At 41.3% G+C, this 15,541-nt stretch overlaps 1 protein-coding gene across 1 annotated transcript in view; it reads right to left on the bottom strand.

Moving 5' to 3' along the window:
• LOC103032203 (voltage-dependent T-type calcium channel subunit alpha-1I) overlaps positions 1-15,541 on the bottom strand; it is a 269,335-nt gene that overhangs the window by 102,769 nt on the left and 151,025 nt on the right. Inside the window, exons 15-16 of the mRNA XM_049479328.1 lie at positions 14,886-15,353; positions 12,326-12,426 (exon numbers count right to left, since the gene is read on the bottom strand). Coding sequence (XP_049335285.1) covers positions 12,326-12,426; positions 14,886-15,353 — 569 coding nt within the window. The remainder of the gene's footprint in view (positions 1-12,325; positions 12,427-14,885; positions 15,354-15,541) is intronic.

Here is a 15,541-nt window from a genome sequence, read left to right as displayed (position 1 = left end):
AATTTCATGTATTAGAGTCTTTGGCGTAGGCCCGTCATCGGCCCAGGGCTTGATACATCTGGGCTCTGCAGATCCTGTCGTACACTGAAGACAGGGCGGAGCCAACCCCCGGGCAACCAAACGGGACCAACCTGGAGGCGGCGGGGAGGGAGGAGGGGAAGAGCGACCAACAGCGTCTGAAATGCAGCAAGGTACTGAATGAGTGATCGTTATTTAAAGCAGAAGAGAAAATCTGATTGGATAGGTAATTAGGTGACGTAGCATTGGAGTCTATAGTAGAACTTACGCTGCGCTTTCATTTCTACTATTACGACTCCGGAAGCAAATTTAGTTAGTTGAATTATTTAATGTTTGAACAAAATATTTGTAGGCGAAACAAGTACACGTATATGTTCGTGAAAGTCGTATAGAAACAATTTCATGTATTAGAGTCTTTGGCGTAGGCCCGTCATCGGCCCAGGGCTTGATACATCTGGGCTCTGCAGATCCTGTCGTACACTGAAGACAGGGCGGAGCCAACCCCAAAAGTATAAATTATAAATATACCCACCGCAGATCTTTACCTGGTTTCTACTTCCTGTAATAGAAAAAAAATGTTTAATTAATAATAGCATAATACAATGTTACGATTTTATGTTGCACCGAGATTGTGGACAGTGGTGTGTTTTATTTATACCATGAATATCCCCATGCATGAGTGAGTTTATTTATCATTTAACTTGTGAATTGCGTAATGTGAGCACATGCTGGATGCATCTAAATGTGGGTGTTCTGTGCAATAACAAGCAGAGTTAACATGAGTGTAGTGCCCAGTGATGCGCTTGATCGCGCCAACTTTCCATGCTGTTAGTATGGGCCGATGCCCTCGTTCATACATGCGCTTGCTGCGAGCCTTGAGCGGGGAGCGCCCCCGAAGCGCAAGGGCGCGAGCCCTCTTCCATACTCTAGATACTAGCTCGAGCGGGGTGAGCCCTTATAATTCATTCATTTCATCTTTCGTTATTCTTTTATGCGTAGAGGACGTCCCCAAAAGACATACGGTAGCATGCCTTCTTTCAGTCTTTCGTTCATTCATTGTATTCATCCGATCATACGCGGGGAATGCCACAAATATGTAGGCTGCGTGCCTACCTCATTCTTTTATTTATTTCGTTCATTTGTTCATTCTGTATTCATCGATCATAATATTACCTTGCATTAAATTACGTTTAGCCGACTTTTTGTCTGAAGCGACTAAGATACAGCACGAATATGTTATAAGATAAATACAGAAATAGTAGAAGGAAAACATTATACAATAGGGCCTAAAGGAGGTCAGAGGGAAACAACGGGATAGAGGAGCGAAGGAGGAGAGAAGGAAAATGAGGTTAGAAAGAAAGAGAAGAGGTTATGCGAGGGGTGCGCCCTCGAGCAGTCGAGCCACGGGCTCTACATTCATACACTTGGGCGTCGAGCCCGAAAAGCATGCATTGCTGTTAGTGAGGGCCAAGGGCCAAAACATGCATCTAGGTTGGGCGTTGAGCCCTCATGCGCGGGGACCGCCCCCAAAGCATGCGTTGCTGTTAGTAACGGGCTGCGCGCCCTGTAAAACGCTGAGCGCGGGGTTCGACCCCTGAAAAAACATGCTGTTAGTAACATGCAATAATCCTCATGTCATGTCGTCTGGGCTGTGAGCCCAAGATAAAGAGGAGATTGTCTCCTGGCATGTGTTGATGTAAATGACCACGGGCCATAATGCATTAAGCTATAGGTATAGACATGTGATAATCAGCAGTGTTGGGAGAGCATCACAGATCGTTTTAATACTGGTTAATACTGTTAGTGAAGCATTGAAACAAAAGCAAATGTTGATGTATAATAGATCATTTAAATCGCCGGATTGATGCACAAATTAACATACTCTAAAGTATGTAGTACTTCCACCGCCTCCAGTGTTTGCTTATAAATAATACTTACTTAGACAGTGTTGAATGAGCTTGCTGAGCGTTCAGCAGTAGGTCCAGTTCTGGTCTAAGTGTGTGACAGGTGTGCTGAAATTACCCGTCTTCTTCAAGTAGCAAATGGTGACGTCAGCTTCGCTGAGGATGTGGCTGCGTCGTTCCTAAAGAGAGCGACCAGCGTAGCAGGAAGGAGATGGTCAGCGTTTCCTAATTGACATTTGACAGGTGAAATCTGACCACTGTTTCGCCATAGGGTAGCTATTAGGTGAAACCAAACAGAGGCGCATAAAGTTTAGAAGAGCGTGAAAGCAGATAGCTGCCCCAGAAGTGAAGACAGAAATAGAAGTGCACTTTTAGTATTTTAATTGTAAAACAGGGCCCTGTTATCTGCAACAGAATGTTTCGCGCAAACAGAAATGAAGGAAGGAGTAGAGCTTAAATCAGACAGCGTGAGGCATTGAACTGATCAAATAAATATTGTCGGCGCGCGCTCGTGAAATGCCTGTGCGCTTAAATCCATAAAAGCTGCCGTATGCAGTGGAAACATAGGGAGAATATATAAGACTTGTAAATTAGATTTATTTCTGTAAATGGCAAGCTATATTAAATTGAGGAAGAGGATTTTTGCAATGCCTTTGAGGAGTAAGCATATAGCTGGATTAGAAAACGAACTCGGATAATCTGACTATTACGACGTTCCTTATTAATTGGCATCAATAATTTTGTAGAGAGAAAGTTTGTTACCAATTATGAAATTAATTTATAATTACTGAGTCCCAGGTAATTAAATTGAGCAATGACATAATCGGAGTGCAGAAAGAACAACTTAAATGAGGATCGTGATCACAGCTTCGCGGTCACAACGTATTTTATTAATAATTTCAGAGAAAATAAAAAGTAATGAAACGCACGCGATCACCACCGATCATTTCGTACAGAACTGAGAGGCAGATCCAGGGGCGAGGGTCAAAATTAATAGCCAACAGTCGGCAAACTATCGCCCTTGGAAATAAATACCCAAAACCGACAAACAGAGCGGCGCTCGCACCGAGCGCAGCCGAAGAAACGGCGCCGAGGAGAACAATGAGAAATACCGGACCACAACCAAGAAAGCGAGACTAGAAAAGCCACGAACGACACAGCAAACAGAGAACACACGAAAAGCACCCGAGCGAAATCGCGAACCCAGAGACAGATAAAGATACAGATACATAGATATGAAATAGCCCTAAGGAAATGTAGACATCCAGCAGCAACAGCACGATTCATAAGAAATAAAGAACAGTAAGAATAAAGAAACACACTATATACGGATCAAAACACAGAAGAACAGAAAAGATAAGATTAAATAGAAAAGAAAAGGCAAGAAGAAGATAAGCCGGGAAGCAGGTCAGCAGCAAACAGTTTTAAAAACGCAGAGGAAGACATATTCCTTTAAACTAAGCTTTAACAACTAATCCATTTTACAGGTACAATAATTCGTAAGAGTATCAGCAGTACCATTATTATTATTATCATTATGTATGGTTTATATAAATAAATATACCAATAAATAATATACTACAGTTGGACAATTCATTGTACATCAGTTCGTATTCTAGCATTATGTCTAATTAGTACTAGCACCACTAGCATTATTATGAACCATTACACATTTATTTTTTGTGCTTATTCCACGTACAGCACACGATGAGCTGCATTGAAACGTATGAAGGTGCTTCAAAATAAAGAGTAACATCGGCATCATTATTATCAATATCACTATTATTAGTACTAATATTACTACCATTACCACTATTAGTACTATCAATATTATTACCATTATGAATACCGTAAACTAGGCAGAGCAGTAGATGGTGCCAACTGCCATCAATAATTTACGGAGCAAAGTGCAAGGAGCAATGACATGGAACGCAAGAGACTGAAAGCACTGAGAAACGCAAACATGCACATGATACAAAATATGACGAAGAAGCGAATACGTGAAAACCCAATCATGAGTAACTGCACGTGACAGTAAGGGAGGCGAGGTCGGGGAAGAGACGACGGAAGAAGGAAGCAGTGAGCGGTAGAATGTTAGAATGTAGTCAAAAGTCCGGAAAATCAACAGAACAGCGAACAGAAGACAGAACAGAAAAAAGAAAAAGAAAAGAGGTAGAAGAGCGGCCAGCCATAAGGTCAAAAGACCGCGAGGACCATCCACGCGCCGGGGGCAAACGGGCTTCGGAAGGAAGGCAAAAGAAGAACCTTACCTTGTAGGATGACAGCACGCAAGCGCGGGGAAAACCATAGCAGCATCAGCAGAAACAAACGGCCTACCAAAAGCCGGGCCAGGCACGGCAGTAGCTAAACAGGAGGAGGAAGAGGCCAAGCAGCAGAGGACCCAGGCAGAAACACACGCGGCAGCGCAGCAGCAGATCCAGCAGAAGCGCCAGGTAGGGCAGTAGCAGCAGCAGCAGCAGAGCTGGCAGAAGCGCCAGGTAGGGCAGTAGCAGCAGCAGCAGCAGCAGCAGATCCGGCAGAAGCTCCAGGTAGGGCAGTAGCAGCAGCAGCAGCAGATCCGGCAGAAGCTCCAGGTAGGGCAGTAGCAGCAGCAGCAGCAGCAGATCCGATAGAAGCGCACCAGCAGCGCAGTAGCAGCAGCAGCAGATCCGACAGAAGCGCACCAGCAGCGCAGTAGCGGCGAACGAACCAGGAGCGCGCTAGGCAGCACAGCAACATTAGAAGATCCAGGCAGGAGCGCGCCAGTCAGCTCAGCAAAAGTCAAAGTTCCAGGGAGAGCGCGCCAGAGGAGAAAGATACGGGCAGGTCCGCGCCAGCCGCAGCAGCAGCAGAGGCCAGGGGAGGCGGAGCGAAGGCAGAGGGGCCGGGTGAACCGGTGCTCAGTTACAACTTGCCACCCTATCGAACCGCGCTATTCTAGTACACAAATAAAGTAAAAACGCTAGAAAAAGCCCCATAGTCAAACATGCTTCAGCAGGAATACAATAAAGCCGAAACAAAATATCGGAGGACAGTTAAGAGTAAGGAGGGGAGACCACAACTTAACAGAAAACCACGAAATAAGAAAACAAACAAAGGCCCCGCGCATGGGCACTGGCGTCGAGAAGCACATCACGACGGGTCGCACAATACGACAGAACACTGCGTTACAGGGAGAGGCAACCCGGAAGCAGATCCACAGCGCTCTTCGACAGCGACCAAACCAGAGTCCGAACTCCACGCCGAGACAGCGACCGCCTGAAGGACCGGGACAGCCGGGGCTTATCTCCGACAGTGGGCTGGGGCGGCGGCGGGACAGAGCAGGAGGGGGTAGAGTAGCGGGCCGCCAGCCAACGGCGCGGCGCGTGGCAAGCAGATTGCGTCTTCCGTGCACAGCCGACCGGACGTGGGGAGCAGCAGCCGTCAGTAGGAGCGGGAGGCGTCCGACGACAAAGCGGCCAGCAGTAGGAGGTTAGCAACAGGAGGCCAACACGAGACGCCGGTCGGACACACTAGAAGCGAGAACGGGACATAAGCGAGAGAACTGCGGACAACGTCAGGAAGAGCGACCAACAGCGTCTGAAATGCAGCAAGGTACTGAATGAGTGATCGTTATTTAAAGCAGAAGAGAAAATCTGATTGGATAGGTAATTAGGTGACGTAGCATTGGAGTCTATAGTAGAACTTACGCTGCGCTTTCATAGAAAATTGAATTTAGTGTTGTGATATAATAACACTTTTATTTCCATGTTTTATAGGTCTCCAAACTCCAAACTCATTAGAGTACAGGCCAAAAGTTTGGACACACCTTCTCATTCAATGCGTTTTCTTTATTTACATTGTAGATTCTCACTAAAAGCAACAAAACTATAAATGAACACATGTGGAGTTACTGTATGTACATAACAAAAAATGACCTCCACAGTCACCAGACCTGAACCTAATCCAAATGGTTGGGGGTGAGCTGGATTGCAGAGTGAAGGCAAAGGAGCAACAAGTGCTAAACACCTCTGGAAACTCCTTCAAGACTGTTGGAAAACCATTTCAGGTGACCACCTCTTGAAGCTCATTGAGAGAATGATGCCAAGAGTGTGCAAAGCAGTTATCAAAGAAGAAACAAGAATATATATATTTTTTTGTTAAGTACATAACTCCACGTGTTCATTTATAGTTTTGATGCCTTCAATGAGAATCTACAATGTAAATAGTCATGAAAATAAAGAAAACGCACTGAAAAAGAGAAGGTGTCTGTACTGTACAACCAAATAGGCTTTGTTCTTACATTAGCCATCCCATAACTCCAGAAATAATATAATTAAACATGAGTAGAACTATGGATACTGTGGTTCCTCAAGACATCAGTGGTGTCATTTTATAACATATTGATGTTCTTCTATAACAAGACTTCATTTTGTGGTTTCTACATAACATTTGTTTAAAATATAGTGATTTACCAGAAAACAGATTTATTTTAGTTTTAGTAAGAGAAAGTCTGCATTTTCAAAATGGTAACTCGCTACAGAGATGTATTTGTTTTTCTGGTGTATATTTGTTGAAAATTGAAAAAGAAAAACTTTTTTTTTTTAATCTCTTCATGAGAGCCACAAGCAGCTTCTTCCCCAGCTCCACTGTGTATCTACCATAAAACATGGATTAGAAGCACACAAACTTTAGATGCCCCCAGAAGTTTCCACTGTCTTGTCTGGTGGCCGCGTCCGTGCCCCCCACAAAGTAAAAAAAAAATCTCAACCTTGAAAGACAAGACAAAACAAGAAAACGCGTTGTAAGAGAGCTAGACAACTTGATACAATACTCGGGACAGACAAGAAGTAAGTTTGGGGTGTTTCTTAACAGGAAAACACGTGTGAGCAATCAGTAGTTGGTTGAGATGGAACGCCGTAGTGTCCATGATCGGAGGAGTGTGAGAGTTCTGGTGTACGTAGGTGCATGCTGGGAACTAGAGTCCAAAAGAGAATGTTCAGAGTCTGGAACAGACAGCCTGACAGCATCTGGACTTTTTTATGATCACAGTGTAATTTGTTTCTTTGCTATATTGTGATTATCAAGCTGTAGATGTATATAAAATAAAAAATAATATTCAGGCAGCGAGTCTAAACTGTAATCTGAAGTCCACATGAAGTTTGGAGGTCCGTAGCGATTGACTTGAATTTGGCAACCTCTGCACACTCTGAAACCTCTGCAAGCTGCTTTCTTTTCCAGTTGCTTTTTATAATATCACTGACAGTTGGCTGTGGAATTTTTAGTAGTGAGGAAATTTCACGACTGTAGCATCCTATGATAGTACCACACTGGAATTCATTGAGCTCCTGAAAGCGACCCATTCGTTTTAGTAATGTAGGTAAAAGCAGACTGCAAGAGTAGGTTATTGGTTTTATACACCTGTGACCATAAAAGTGATTGAAAGTTCAATAATTTGGATGGTTTAGGGAATAATTTTGATAATTTAGTACATGTAAAAATAACTGACAACACTAAAATCACTAAGAAACACTCTGGTAATAATTATATAACCCCACCTCCCCTTTTTAAAAAAATAAAAAACCCTTCTAAGTGAGGTTATAGACACCAAAATGACCAAGAAGAAGATACCAAATCGCCATTCAAGGCTCCTGGGAGTCAGGTTCCTGGAAGCCACCATCCCTGAGGACCTCCACCAGACTGACAACACCTAAATAGTAGTAGGAAAAGCACTGCTCAGCCTTGATTTTCTATGAAAGCTAAAAAGAGCAAACCTCCCCCTTAAAAGCAGCTTGTCAGCTTTTACAGATGCACCACAGAGAGCATCCTAACAAACTCCATGACAGTCTGATATAGCAGCTGCACCAAAGCTGACAAAAAGCCCTCCAGCGTGTTGTGAAAACAGCACAGGACATTGTTGGCATAGAGATGCCATCACTAAAACATCTTCACAGCGCTCGCTGTGTGAGGAGGGCTAAAAACGTCACAGAAGACATTAAAGACCCTAGAAACCATCTGTTTAAGCTCCTCCAATCAGGCGGATCAATACACACACACAGACTTAAATAAAGTCAGAAACAGCTTCTTCCTAAGAAGCTGCTGAACTCAGATGAGACTGTTGTGCTGCTATCACCGGAGGATGTGACCAAGGACACACAGCAGTGCACAAACAACTTTTACATCAGCACCTACACAGCTTGAACATGCTTCCGCTAAGTGCAGAAGCACTGCGCTGTTATAATACCAATTCGATAAAGTCAGAGTGCATCTGGCTCTTGCCATCTATAATTGATGGCTCAACTATAGATCGGTAAAATAGGCTCCTAAGTCTAATGTTAAGCTGAGCTAAAGGTGTTGTTGCCATGTGGTTCAGCCAGACCTCACTCTTCCTGTACCAGTTTTCAAGAGTCTTTTAAAGGTTTAGAAACCAATACTTACAACACTGCTCTCTGGCTTTATTTGTAATTTCTCTAAAAAAAAAATGATTTAGGCTACTATCCTACACCCTGCACAAGATGCATCTCGATGTTCGATGAAATCTAACACACCCATCAACAGTCCATTTTTACATGTTTAGGTTTAGGTATGTATTAACGCTGGTGGGCATAATATTCTGAAAGAGAGGTGTGTTCAGGTAAATATCTGGCGTGTTTCTGTCTTGGCGACAGGAAATACAGGTGCGCCACTGACTGATTAAAACCCTGACAACAGTCAACAGTCAGCCACACATCCATGATTGGATCACCATGTGCACTGCACACCCCAAGCATTATACCACATACCATCACTTCTTTACCACAACAAAAAAACTCCTCACCCAGAGCCTTCAGCTATCTATCACTATAAAATAAAATATACTTAAAATTTGCGCAGTAACTATACGTTATTATTAGTTATATTTATTTCTCCTGACATTTAAAATGATTTATATTTATATTCAATAGACAGACTTAATTATTGTAATTTAATAAAGCAGATATAGACATTGTGTTGTTTGATAATTTGACAGATGCTCACTCATTCTCTCTATTAAACCCTGCAGTTTTGGAAATAAAAAAAAAGAAAAGAGAAAAAGCACTTTGACTGAACATAAATGTATTTTATTCAGAAAAGTCACAGCACGTCTGGCTCTTAAAGGGAAAGACTACTGGCACACTGATTGGTTGATTGGCCATTAATAATTAAGAAAATTAGTACACGCTTTTTTGCGTCTTTTGAGCTGCGCAAAGACACACCAACATGCCCCTAAACCAACCTGTGCAAAGTGCAAATAACAATGTGCTATAGATTGCTAAAATAGGGCTTTTATACTTGAAATAATTAAAAGTAAGTGTATAAAAAAGCTGCAGAAGAGAATGCAATAACATGGGCTGTTGCAATACTGCTTTACTACAGACAAAGGCTTTGTAAATTGTCATTTTTGAAACCATTTTTAAAGCTCAATTTCAAGCATTTTCTAAAGCTCAATTTCTATTGTTGTATTATAGCAATATGTAAAATAATAAACGGAAATATGCTTGTATGAAAGTTGATTATAGGTGGGAAAATATATATATGATTTAAAGAGGGCTATTACAAGAACGTTCTGATATGGTCGATAAATATACAGTTGTTTTCATTATTTAGTTCTTTCGTTTTCTCTGACAGTTTACTGCTAATGCCTGCGCCATTTAGGTTCACTGGATTTTGTACCATTTCAGGTTATTCACTAGAGCTGGAGAGTTTAAACTACAACAATATAAAAAAAGGCATGTCTTTTGTAATAATCTGGTGATATACAGGTTTGCCTCAATGATGAAACCGCTATTTACTAACACAGCATTTCAAGTCACCTTCATTCAACTCCATAATATATGTGTCACGTCTTAGCCCCGTCTCATGTCTCTGTGTGTCTTCCCCACGTGACCTGTGCTCCCCTGTGTCTCCCGTCTCAGTACTTTTCCACCACATGTCTCATTTGTAGCTCCGCCCCTTCCCCAGGTGTTTCCAATTCTAGTGTGTTTCCTGTTTGGTTAAATAGCCCTCCTCTGCCACTTTGTCTCCGTCGGTCTTTGCACCTTCCCCTGTTGTTTTGTCTCTCTCAGTGTTCCATAGCTTCTCTCAGTGTTTCCTTGTATTCTATAGCCTTAGTCCTTTGTTTCTCGTTTATTTCTTGTTTTCACGTTTATAGTTTTATTCCTTGTTTATTTTTCTAGTTTATTTCCCTTGTATATATTCCCTGTTTATTTATTGTCTTTTTCTCTAGTTGGTTTAGTTTATGTTCTCTGATTTGTTTTGGTTAATGGTTATTTGTGTATCTTTGTTTCGTGTTACTTATTCCTTGTTTCTTTGTTATTTGTTTAATAAATTATTTATTTATTTAGCCCTTACGTGCACTTGTGTCCGCTTTCCTCGTCACCCTGCCTGGGTCATACCTGACTATATGATATATTCCATAACTTCATAATACAAGCTGTATTGTATAGTCATTGTCTAGGTCTTGAAATCTTGGATCTTGAAGAGCTTTTAACCCTTAGAACCCTACAGACGGATTTTACGCCCAAAATCGCACCTTGTGTTCTCAGCGCAATTACTCAGGAAACCCTTCACACATCAACATAATCCATATATGGTTAGAAAAGGTGGAACTTACTCTTTCTAAAAATAACATCTAAAAAAGTGAGATCTCCTTCCCCAACCAATATTATTTACCTTTAGTGTTTCAAACATATTTATATGATGTTTCAATCAAACCAAATAATATCAGTAAATGACTCAAAAGTGACTCAAACTAAAGCTAGGAATGCTGCGCACTACTTTATATAGTTTTTATTTTACTTGCACATTTTTAATTAGTAGTTATTTTGCACTAAACATTTTTATTTATTTAGACTAAAAAGTTTACATTTTTGTATATAGTTTTCTTTGTGTCCTGATTAAAATACTGAAAGGCATAGGCTGCTCTGAGTGTCAAGTTTTTAGTATCTACATGTATCCTAGAGGTGTGATTATCAAAAAGAATAAATACGCTTGATGCTCTCTATGTATTTTGTCAAAGTAATAATTAATAAACCATGTAATGATCTATCATCAATGTTCTTATGCTTTCAACTAATAAACACTCTAGTCTAACCATTTTTGAAAATATATCTTAGGTGTGAATATATTTAAAGTATATTCATTCAAAAATAAGTTAAAAAAAAAAACAAGCGCTTGGTAAAATTTAGACTAAAACCTGGCCAGTATAACAATTCCAGTATTCCAGTGTTATATTTGGCCAGTATATAACAAATATAACAATTATGCTTCCTTTAACATTTTAAAAGATTATATTTTTAAGAAGCTGTATGTCTTCTGGAGTAAAGGAGATTATGACATGTGGCTGTGTGATATAATTACTGTGTTATAAGACCTGAAAGAGGAACTGAAAACAAAAACGAAGAAAAAACACACCAAAACAGGCTAGGGCTTTTAAATTTGATTAAACAGACACAGCTATTCCTGGATCAAGCCTGATAAACACTGCCTTTTATTATAGAACGGTCCTCTTTGATATCACACAATAAAGGTAAGCACTTCATAGGTATTCCAGCGTGCTCTCGTAGGACTGAGCCTCCCGTCCCCACTCTCTGAGGACTCCGCAGGGTGTGACAGCAGTGACTGAAAGCTTCACCTGTTCCCCCCAGGGCCCGATCAATACCCTAATCAAGCCGCAGAAGCCTTCACTGCCAAGGCCAGACCTGCCGCACCATCAATATCCCAAACACTCAGGAGGACTACGCTTCCACTGCAGCTCCTGTTTCTGGATGTACACAACCTTTCACTTCACACCGGATTCCCTGGTATCAAACCACTGCTTCTTTATTTTTTGCATTGACGCTAATGTAGCTAATATGTAATTAATGCTTGTTGTAACCAGTTAGCACTGTGTAGAGTCCATATCATCCATACCATTTTTCAAATGTTTGTTGCACATAACACAAATTGAGACCTTTTGTTAATCAGAATAGACTATAAATAAGCCAATAAAACAATAGCTTAGCCCTGTGCACTGCTCTGAAAAAAAAAAACAGCGATAGAAATAAAATAGTTCATTTTTACTAACTGAATGTGATTTAGAACCCTTTTTTTCATGTTTATTTTAGTGTTGATGGCTTGTGATGGCTTCCAGTCCAATAGACATAAAAACAGTTGCTTTTTTGTTCAATTAAATTTTAATGTTAAAATAGATTTTATATTTTAATATTAGATTCTTTCTTTGTGTGCATTACAGACAGAAAGCATTATTATTATTATTATTATTATTATTATTTTATTTTTTTAATTATTTTTTTTCCATAACTGGCACAAAATGTAGGTCTGAAAGAATTAATACAATTAGATTTTCAATTATTTAGGTATTTTTGGAAAACAGCCACTGAGGAGAATTGATATTTCAGACTCACTTATTTTGTGGGGAAAACAAGTAGACAGACCAATTCTCCCTCGTCTCGCACCAGTCCGGCCTATACACCTCCATCATCTTCTGGATCCGGAAACACAGGCTCTACAGAAAGATCAGGAGAAGAATGAGTCAGTAAACTTTCTCACACACAAACACACACACACACATTATTACACACAGCATAAAACTATGATTAACTATTGAGCGAAGCAAACGGCAGGCAATTCTCTTTCCACAAACATGTCATTTTCCTGCACAGCGCATTCCATTAGCTTCAATACAAATGTCAGAAAGTCAGAAGCACAGTCTTCTACTAACACTCCTATTTATAAGTACAATCTCGGGCGCTAATAATGCTCCATTATCTCTCCAAAAGTCAATTTTCACTTCCGCCAAAATGTCTTAGTCAGTATCAATAATTTCCTTTCACAGCAGATCACTGCCTGAGTGTTTGTAATGATTTGCTATTATGTGCGCTGACAGGGAAATCTGATCGTTGCCTTACAGTCATAAGAAACGCTTTTATTACACAGAAGAGTGCACAGCTAAACACTGCCGCATTGCCCGGGGCTGTACATACTGGTTCAATTTATGCTATAGAACTACCACTGGATCAACCAGTGGTGGACACAGATGGCCTTATTTTAGCGATCTTTAGGCGAGGCGTCAATCGTGCACCATGCAGCTGGATTTAGGGCATGTCGGTGTGTGTTTGGCATACTTGCCTCACATTCCCTTTAAGAGCCAGGTGTGCTCTGACTTGGCTGGCGGATTGCTATCTTAATGGCGCAGCGTTTCTGCGCTTCTCAGTAGAGGAAACTGACCTGCTCATTCATGCTGTAAAGGTACACGAGCAAGGTCGCCTGTGTTGCCATGATAGTAATGAACGCCTGACAGTTGACTGTTGTCAGGGTTTAAATCATTCAGTGGTTCACCTGTGATTTCCATTGCTATCTTTGCCAAGACAGCAATACACCTGGACACACCTCACTTCCAGAACACCATACCCATAAAGCTTGGACATATTTGAAAACTATGTCACCATTTGATGGCTATTTTAAGTGCAAGATGTGAAAATAGACTGTTGGTGGAGTGTGGGATAGCAGTGAGCATCGCAACACACCTTTTGAAGGGTGTTTATGGTTGCCTTGTCTTGTCTTGTTTTGTCGTGTCTTGTCGTATCTTGTCTACTTAGCATAATAAGTAAAAATACCATCCAAAATAGTTATTTGTTCTACATGTAAAGGCTTAGCAGTAGTTTAGCAAAAAAAAATGATTGTGTATTGAGCCCCATCTAAATATAAATTACTGGATTTTTTGCACTATAAGGTGCACCGTATTATAAGGCGCACTATCAATGAGCGTTTATTTTCTGCTCTATTTTCATAAAAAAGGTACACCGGATTATAAGGCGCATTTACGTAAAGCAGTTAAGTATAGCTAAGCTAAGTAAACAAAACTGTAATAAAAAGACTTTCTTTTAAAGTCTAATGAGCGCTGGATGATAATCTACACACATTTTCTCATGAAAATAGTCTATTTGGGTGAGTAAAGTGCTTTCGTTTATTTACAGTAAGCTACACTGAGGAACCCTGAGTGCTCTGGAAAGCCAGGATGATATTAGCTAACAGTTCGTCCCACGTAAACGCGGTAAACACAAAGACTACTGTCCAATATACTCCCAACTGAATGAAGAAAGAGCTAGTGCGGTTAGCAGCTACTGCTGCTCCAGCAGTGCTACCCACGGTTAGCAGCAGGCTACAGGCCAATAATACTCACCTCTGAAAGGGGAAATAGCGGTTAGCGGCTAATGCTAATGCTAGTACTCCAGCCCCAGTGCCAGAGAACTAAACTGAAACTCCTGTATAACACTGCACTTCAGCAGAGTGGCTTTACTGCTCCTTACAACCTAACTGCTAAATTTTTTACACAAGACACACTGGATTAAAAGGCTTATTAAAGAATGTTAAGTGCACCTTATAGTGTGAAAAATAGCAGAATCAGGTACATGCTAATAATACACTTACTGTAATATGAACTTGTTTAACTAGTTCTTGCCCAAATCTGTGTAAAGCTGAGTAACGTCAGTGATATTTGGATAAAATTCAATAATATTCCTCTACTGCCTCAGACTACATGTATCTTTTACATTATATGTTGGGTCTATATCGCTAAGCTTGTCAACAAATGCATGTGTAAAGCTGTTCACAAGTGGGCTCTTTTTTATAATGTGATTTCTATTAACTGCAGTGGTGTAAAAGTGAATTAAACCAGTAGGGGGAGCCCAGGAGCACAGAATGGTTTGTTACTCATTCAACTCAGCAATTTTAACCTGTAAAGTGCTCTTTGCTTAATTTATACACTATTGTGCAAGAATTGGCTTTTTTTTTGCTATATTCCCCCCTACTGTTGAACTCTAAAGTAACAGTTAAATATGTGATTAACCCTTTACTTCATGAAGTTTATAATACACTTTAATACCGAAATGACGCAAAATTATGTCAATACATCATTAAAAATGTATGGAATCTGATCTGCAATAAAAGTTCAATCAAACTCACATAGTCAGTCTCCTCGTCCAGATGGGGTCTGTCCTTACGGGCATTAAGCTGGGGGTAAACTTCACTCAGCAGAGGGGCCCTCAGGCCGGGGGTCTTCCCATTACAGTCCTGGTGCTCTCCGGAGCCGTGGTCCACGCCAAAGCTCTTCATCCTAGTCAGAGGGGGGCGCTGCAGGGGGGGTCCAGGAAGCTGAAAGCGCTCAGGTAATTCCAGGGAGAGAGCGCGGCGGTCCCGACGAGGGGACAGGCGACGGGACAGGAGAGGGGGTGGGTGTGAGAGCTGGGGAGGGGGGGGCAGTAGGGACTCACGCTCAGCCGGGTGGGAATGGGGGCCACGGACTCTCAGACTGCCCCCTACGGTCAGCCCACGTGAGCTACGGCCTACGCTGTTCCAACTGGAGCGCCGACTCCACACAGACTGAGGGTGAGGGCGCCCCCAGTGGCGGTAGAGGGAACTGCGTCCGTGCCGCTGTGGGGAAGAGAGAGGGGACAAGATCAATATTTTTGTAAAAAATATATTTTGTAGAAAGACGTTCAAAGATGTACATCAACATTGAAATTCATTTAAAGATGACACTCTCGTCTCAACATGTATAAAGTAATGGTACAGTATGTGCACAATCCCACCCACCCAGTCCTATTTCCACACCCTGGGTT

The sequence above is a fragment of the Astyanax mexicanus genome, chromosome 5, assembly GCF_023375975.1.
Source record: "Astyanax mexicanus isolate ESR-SI-001 chromosome 5, AstMex3_surface, whole genome shotgun sequence".
NCBI classification, from domain to species: domain Eukaryota; kingdom Metazoa; phylum Chordata; class Actinopteri; order Characiformes; family Acestrorhamphidae; genus Astyanax; species Astyanax mexicanus.
The sequence above is the reverse complement of the archived record's forward strand: the minus strand, read 5'-3'. Positions and strand labels throughout refer to the sequence as shown.